General features: G+C 38.9%; 1 protein-coding gene across 1 annotated transcript; it reads right to left on the reverse strand.

Annotated features, from left to right (window-relative positions):
* Positions 1 to 1,810: 1,810 nt before the first annotated feature.
* Positions 1,811 to 6,077, reverse strand: figla (folliculogenesis specific bHLH transcription factor; the record flags this gene model as incomplete). The annotated part of the gene is made up of 5 exons (XM_083978647.1): positions 1,811 to 1,828; positions 2,958 to 3,110; positions 4,441 to 4,530; positions 4,644 to 4,790; positions 5,892 to 6,077. 5 exons carry the CDS (start codon positions 6,075 to 6,077, stop codon positions 1,811 to 1,813), a joined length of 594 nt encoding a protein of 197 aa, XP_083834773.1.
* Positions 6,078 to 7,940: the final 1,863 nt, after the last annotated feature.

Below are 7,940 nucleotides of genomic sequence, written 5' to 3' on the forward strand. Positions count from 1 at the left end.
ACATGGTGGATGAAATGAGGCTTACTATGGCATTAAGATATTAGCATGCTTCTTGGTGTTTGTGGCTGTGCAATTTAGTGGTGTTACAGTGCGACTAAACTTAAACATGAGTTAACTTGGCAAAAACAGACTTTATTCCTTGGGCAGGTTCTAATTTCAACTGCACGTCAAATTGATATACTCATTTGATAGTAAGGCAACTCTTATCTGGACGTTCAGACAGAAAACATAAATCAATTTTAAACAGAGATTGAAGGCATAGATCTATTTAAGAGCTGTCAACAATACAGTTTGAAGGATGAAAAAAATGAATGCTTACTCCAACTAAATTTTAAATTACAGATTTTTCTCAATCACAATTCTTCAACACAACAAGCCCCTAAATAATTAAGAGAGCTACTTCATCTAAGATTATACTGTTCAACAACACATTTTGTGCTGTGTTTCAAATCACTTGTTTCTTATTTGCCCTCATTCTAAATGTTAAATGGGCAAAATGCATATTTTGTTGATTTATAAAGTGAAAGGAAGTAAATACAACCTATACAACATATTAAAATGAGCTACTTACGGACACGTTTTCTTTTTTGAACTTAAGAAAAAAAAGAAAACTCTGGCACGTATCCACTTGTGACGTCTGCAAACCTAACTCGTTAGGCCTTAGCTGACTCATTAGGACTGCTAAGATAGGTCCCATTAAGATTTGTCAGCTGTTTATCATATTTCAGAGCTAATAAACCCTTTCAATTCACTGAGTGAGGGCGTAAAAAATTAAGCCAACAGATGGCTATGAAGCTGGGAGACTGTTAAAAAAAAATAAACCAAAAACTATCTCATTTGTGTTTCAAAGCCATTTTTTCCAACTTCAGGGAATAATAATTTGAAAAAAAAATTATTTTAAATAAATTTTCTGCTGGGGTTTTATGCACTTCCTTTTACTTCAAAAACACCATATGTCTTTTTTACATGGGTGTGCACAAACATCTGCATACACCATGTGCACTGCTGCCAACAGTAACCAGCACACAATGCACTGATGACTGCGTGTTCAGTCATCTGAAAGTTCTGGTAGCCGGTGCAGCAGTCAACACACTGATCACGGCACTGACACTGTGTGAGGGACCTGAGGCATTCAACCAGAGGAGGGCAGTGTAACAATGCGTTTCAAATCAGTGGGAAAGGGATTCTGAAAAGTCTTTTCTGCTAGCTTAGTGTCATTCAACAACAACAACAACAACAGTAAAAAAGGTGGATTACAAGTTACAACCAATTTCAACCTAAAAATCGATTGGTCAGAGCAACTGAAAAAACACATGCTTTTTTGTGCTGTGTAACAGGCACACACCAGAATTTAATAATAAACAACATTTCTACTAAATATGATCAAACTATAAAACAGGCCAAAATATACTACCAACATATTTTCTGTTTGAAAATGTACTTAAATTGCCCTCACATTCATCAACAGACCAAACATTTGTACTTAAAATTAATAATGGCTGGATTGAGCTACTTTAGTTACAAGGTCCTGGTGTTATTATCCTGTTGTGTCAAGTCAAAAAGACGTGTGTTTTCAGTGACAATGATGTCAGTCCACTTGGGGGCAACACGAGTTCAATCCTGGACTAATGGCTCTGCCTGTTTTGACGGTCATCGCGACCTTAAGAATTCAGATTTAGGCTGCTTGGTTTTACATGGAAATGTAATTCTGATCACGTATTAGATATTTATGTATTTAAAAAAAGAAAATAAATCCCTCCAACCTGGCATGTCTCCAATTTTAGTTAAATCCATCTGCTCCAAACACCCCTCAGCAGGGTCGAGGCATCTGTGAGTCAATAGAAAAAAGGTGACAATTAGTGACTTCTTGCAGACTTTATACCTTTTATTCCATGACGTCTCAGCATGTAGAAAAAAAGGACCACTTTAAATAAGATTGAATTAAAAAATAATCATTCTTTTGATAATAAAATAAAAAAAGAAAGGAAAATAAGTCTTGTGAGCCCTCTAACCTCCTCATTTAAAATTACCCAATCAGATGACAAGATCCTTGTCAAGATGATTTAAATGTCTCAAATAGTAGGTCCACGCTTAAGATAATCAAATGCATTGTGTTGATTACAAGCTGCAACTGTGGAGGATTATTCATGAGTGTGATTGCCTGCTTGTTTGCAGGATGCCCGTCTTGCATTCTAAGGGTTACACATTTGTCCATCACTGCTGCATCCACCTAGTCTTTGATTGAATCGTCTTAGTACTTGAACATTGATTAACAAAGGGTACTAATAAATAACTGACGTTCCTTCACGTCTCAAGTCATCATTAACACCCTGGTGAAAACATTCAGCACCTGGAACAGGTTTGTAAGAAAGGTAAGCAGTCTCAGTTCCTGGCTACTCCAAACATAACAATACACAATAAATCATCTGGTGTTTTTTGGCAATTCTTGCATTTATGCAGATAACTACAGAAGACAGGAAAGTCAGGGAGAGAGGGAGAGACCATGACTTGTAGGCCATAGATTGGACTAAAATCTGAGCGAGACTATGCCTTCACAGGAAGCACTCCAGCAAGTCACTGTTAACGGAAGGAGGAATTTTGACTGCCCATAAAACCCTGTTCAACATTTGACAACATCAAAAAGTTTTCCCTGACTTCTTGGGTACACCACACAGTAGCTACTGTAAGTGTGAAACTTCTACATTCACTGTTTTTAAAGGTTATGATGACTCAGTCAATTTCATTTATATAAAGAATAATTCAAAGCCTAATTTTACTTCCAATTACATTTGATTTCAGTTCTTTTCCCTTTTGTGCAATGTAATAAAAGGCAAAGCAGTGTTATCTGGATTTAGATGGAACCAAAGTAATGTCCACAATTTTATGAATGAGCACACTGGGTGCCTAGTTCTTTCTCTTTGACTGAAAGGATCATAAGACAAGTTAAATACGGTTACCGAAGTCTGATCGGGTGCTACTTGGATGATTAACTGGTATGCAGGCATTACACAATGCTGCAACACCAGACTGGTCATATCTCCGTCCTCTGTCACTGGCTCTGGGGGAATAGTGAATCCATCCTCCATACGCTCATCTGACATGTTGAGCAGCTGTAAGAAATGCGTCAAAATGTTACCTTCTCCTACCAGAGGTTTAAAAAGTCAAAGATGGTCAAGGAGGTTTTTTTTTTTTTTTTAATACATCAATTATCCATATCAAGAATGCTCCAAACTCTTTAAAATCTAAAGCACCTGTTTTTTAAAATTCAGTTAATAAGCCACAACAAATTAAAAATGTGTAGTTAAAGAGGAACTATGCAGGATTTCCACTTCAGCTGTGCTACATTTTTACCTTAATTAAACAGCTTTGGAGTAATTCTCATGGTCAAATAAGTAAGGGATAATGTATAGTTTGGAGGTTGTTATGGAGAAATAAACCCTGACAGGTTGTATGGAACATAAATACCTGAAGGGGTTTAAAAAAAAATATGGACCTCTTTATTCAAGAAATAAAATAAAAACTGAATTAAAATATGGATCCTTCCAAAAATGTACAAAAGAAAAAGTTCAGTATAACCACAGCAGTAAACTGAAGAACTAGTTAGAAAAGTTACAACATTTTCTTAACCTGTAACCTCCACATTCTTGTATTGCAGCACAGAGAAACTGTTTGACTCTCACAGGGCTCTTTGACAGAAAAATTTTTGCAACACTATGCTATTGATGCTTTTCAAGGGGATAACATCAGGCTCGACTGTTGGGCAGCGCTAATAGTCCATCGTTTACCCTTGAACCATTCTTTTATACTTCTTGATGCAATAAATGCCATGGCACTATTTCCTTTGATACATTCAATGTGTACAGCCTCTTTCATCTTTTACTGCAGGTATGTTTCTGAAAAGGGGAGGAAAAGCCGGCAAGCTCATGATCCCTTTGACTAATTTTTATTTTAGTGCCTTGAGAGTACTGTGAATGAGTCCCACTGTCCACTTGGGTCCAGATTTCACAGAACTGTTGCCTTGGGAACATCATTGCGTATGTACTGTATGCTATTATCTTCCATTTCCTCTTCTCCTTCAATCATTGGCGCATAGTCTTCAACATCCTGCTCTAATGACGTATGTCCAGCTTCATCCTTGTCTGAGACACATCAGAACGCATGGACATTTACACTTCGAAAGAAATCTGTCTCTCAGACCACCTTGGCAAGTGGTTTAAAGGAACGTTTTACCAAATGTTTTGGTGCCCGTTTACACTTGTGTCCACTTGTGATCTGATCAAGATGCATTTTAATGACAGGGTTAAACAGGTTCCATGACCATTTACATTTAGATATGTAGTAATTCCAATGAATTTATGGCCGTTTATGACTTGCACACCTTTACATGAACTGAACTCTGTCAAATCACCTGTCATACCTGGACAATGGAAAAACACTTACATCATCCACTCTCCATAGGTCACTGCTGAAGCCTTCAATCTGACCACAAGTGATTGCATTCTTTAGGAAATCAGTCCTGTTGCCATCATGCTGAAAAACAGAAAATAACACTAATCAACCTTTCAAAATAAGTGACAGTGTCCTTGGAGAGCAACAAAGGGCACTTACTATTTGGTGAGCGTCGTGATGACTCAAGTACTCACACTGTCACTGTCCTGCAAAACTGCAAGGAGCAAACGAATGTATTCCGTTGCAGCTTTAAGCGTGTCCACTTTACTGGGCTTCCGGTCAGGTCTCATAAGAGGCACGATGCGCTTCAAGCGGGAGAACATAGTATTCAAGTTCCTGATCTGTGAACAAGAGTCTTTATATCAAAAGTTGCACAATTCTTTTCCATTCATTAAATTTAGGTTTAATTTTGTTCCACATGCTAATCTGCTTTCTCCTGCTTTATTCCAACCTGCAATTTAAGAAAAGCTTGGATGTAAAAAGGGGTTTCCAAGGATAACCAGAGCCTTTAAAAACACTTTATAAACTTTATAAATCAGGTTCACAAAGTTAGTTGACTGAAATGTGATTTTGCTCTCAATGGTTGTTGGTCCTAAAGTTGCGAAGACTAAAACTAACTGGACAGTTTGGAAAATGTTCAAGGCCTCTGCATCCTTGCGTTAACGTCCTGGTGTTTGTTTAGAAGTCGGTGTGCTTCATGCTGTGTGACAGGTCTTGGTCTTACTGGGCCTCGTCTTGATGGAGCTAAACTTTTTTTCCCCCTCAAGACCAGTCAAGACCACAGCGGCAGTGACATATTTTTTTCTTTTGTATTTTTTTTAACCCCAAATGTCTCTGTCACTGACTCACTTTGGTTTATGTAATGTGATTCAACAAGTTTAAAAAGAAATGAAATTGTTCTACAAGAGTATTGCTTGTACCCATCTGAAAAACTTGGTTGCACCAGTGTCAGAAGTGGGAGACTTCAGCAGGTTCTGTGCTTTGCTCTTCTGTTCAATTCAAACTTTGTTTCAATTAAATATGGTATAGATTTTAATTAAAATTATATTTCTTTTTTCAGCTGAGGAATGTAAATATTAAGCTACATGATTATTATTACTGGCACTGTAATGGCTGTAATGGTCTCGGTCTTGGTCTTAAATTGGTCTCTGTATGCTCTGGTCTTGGTTAGGTGGACTTGACTAAGTTACAACAATAGTGTGACAGACAATGACCAACAAACTCTCTTGTAAACTTCACAGCCAAACAGGTGGACCAGCTAGCTACAGGCTGAGGGGGATGGGTGCTCGATGCTACCTGCCAGCTAAGCTAAGCTAAACTAAACTAATGGCGTTTACCGAGACACAAGCTCGTAGCTAACACATGACCAAAGCGTCAAAAGCGTTAAACACTCATTACTTTTGCTTTCTTAATGATAATTTCCAGTCAGTAGCCTTACTCACTCTCAGTCGCTCTTTGGCGTTCACCATCTCTCTTTTTTTCACTGTTTCGGTGAAGTCCTCGGCTACAAAATACAAGCCGTCTTTGGCTCGTTTGAACTTCTCTATGTTGCTGTACACCGGGAGGACAGACTCGCCTGTTAGACGCCTCAAAATATCGCCCATCAGCTCCTCCGCGGGCACCTCCATCCTAACATAACACACCACACTGTACCGCGCCTCTCACCTATGTGTATGTGTGCAGTGCCAGTGCCCCTCGCTCTCTGTTGGTGACGGTAGGAGGGCTCCGCGAGGCTGGAGGACCACACACCTGTGTTCAATATTTAATCAGGGCCCGGTCTGCAGCAGCTGGATGTCCAAAAGGTGAGCAGACAGACAGCACAATAGCAAATTAACTCAACACTTGTTTAAAGAATCATTAAGTTTGGAAACCCACAAAAATCTAAAACATCAAGCATTCTGAATAAAAATGTAGCCTAATAAAAACTAGAAAAAGCATTTCCAAGAATGGAAATGGTGTGACTGCTGATAGCAACTGAACGCTGTTGCAGAATTAGCAAATAGTGCAAGCAGTGATCACCATACAAATTTTTTACCAAGGTCGGAATCAAACCCACAACCTCATGGTCATTAGACTTCCACTCTGCCTCTAGGCCACGGTGCACACACAGTTAACACCAAGAAAGCTTGAGAGTCAAGCTTGAATGACTTAGAATGAAAATTTCTGTGAATTTCAGGCTGAGAGCAGCAGTTTCAACATGAAGCAAGTTATCAGAAGTCAACAGAGGACAACTGGGAAAATAATGCACTATAATTGTTGTTGAGGCAAGATTTGAACCAGCAACCTTCAGGTCTCCAGACCAGCAAGCTAACCACTAGGCTACAGACAGAGACAGTATGTAAGGGGTAAAGAAAACCTTTGATACAATGAGCTTTATACTATGAGGAATCAAAGACTGTCCGATGACAGCTGAATAATTGGAATCAAAAGTCAAGCAATGATGTGAAATGACTAAGGCAGGAATCGAACCCATGACCATATGATCACTAAACCTTTACTCTGCCACTCGGCTACAGAGAGCACACTGCTTTCAAGACTGTTGTCATTCATTGTAATGTGATGATGTGCTGCAAACTGGTATGAGTAATCAAGGAGATAACAAACACCTGTGACCAATTGAAGGCGGGGGAGGAGAGCAGAATTCAACATAACATAACAAGAGTTCTTCCCTTGGATTCGAACCAGTGACCTTAGGGTTGGGAAGCGGCCACCCTAACCCCTACACTACAGTGGAGTTGTCAAGAAGACTGTTGTCTGTTAATGATCTGCACACTGTCAACATCTAAAAAGTTAAATATTTGAAAAAGTATAAATAGTTGAAAAGAGAAAAGTAATGCCAATAAAGTTCAAAAAAAGCTGCACGTTTTGATATATGAATTGTTGAAATAGCACAAAGTATGAAGGACTAGAAGAAGACCGTAAAAAGGCGGAAGAAAATGGCCAAACAGAAGAACAATAGTGTGACTGCTTCAGCAGTCACACTAATAAATAAATATAGGCCTATGGTTAATTAGCCCTTTTGCAGATTCAGGTTGGTTCTATGTGCTGTGCCTCAGGGCCGTTGATAGGAATTCTGGGCCCCCTGAAAGAATACTAAAGTGGGCCCCTACCCCCTGACTTTTCCACTTTTTTTCTTAGACTACGTACATATTATCATTTTTTATTTAGCCTACTTTGTTTTGATGCTAATGCAGCATTACTATGAGTATTAGTCAGCGTCTTATGCAGAATAATTCAGTCATACAAAGATTAGACTACTGGGTTTTTTTTGGGCCCTACTGGTCGCTGGGCCCCTAGAATTATCATCACCTTTCTCCCCTATACAACGGCCCTGTGTGCCTGAAGCAGGCAAAGAGTGGTGACTGCAGACTTTATGGATAAACTAGTGCTGGCCTGTTTTATTTCTTTATTCTTTTATTGATTTAGTAGCCTAAAACAGGGGTTCTCAACTAGTCTCACTCTGGGACCCACATTTTCCCATGGTCATTAAG

The sequence above is a fragment of the Trachurus trachurus genome (genome assembly GCF_905171665.1).
Source record: "Trachurus trachurus genome assembly, chromosome: 9".
Lineage (NCBI taxonomy): Eukaryota > Metazoa > Chordata > Actinopteri > Carangiformes > Carangidae > Trachurus > Trachurus trachurus.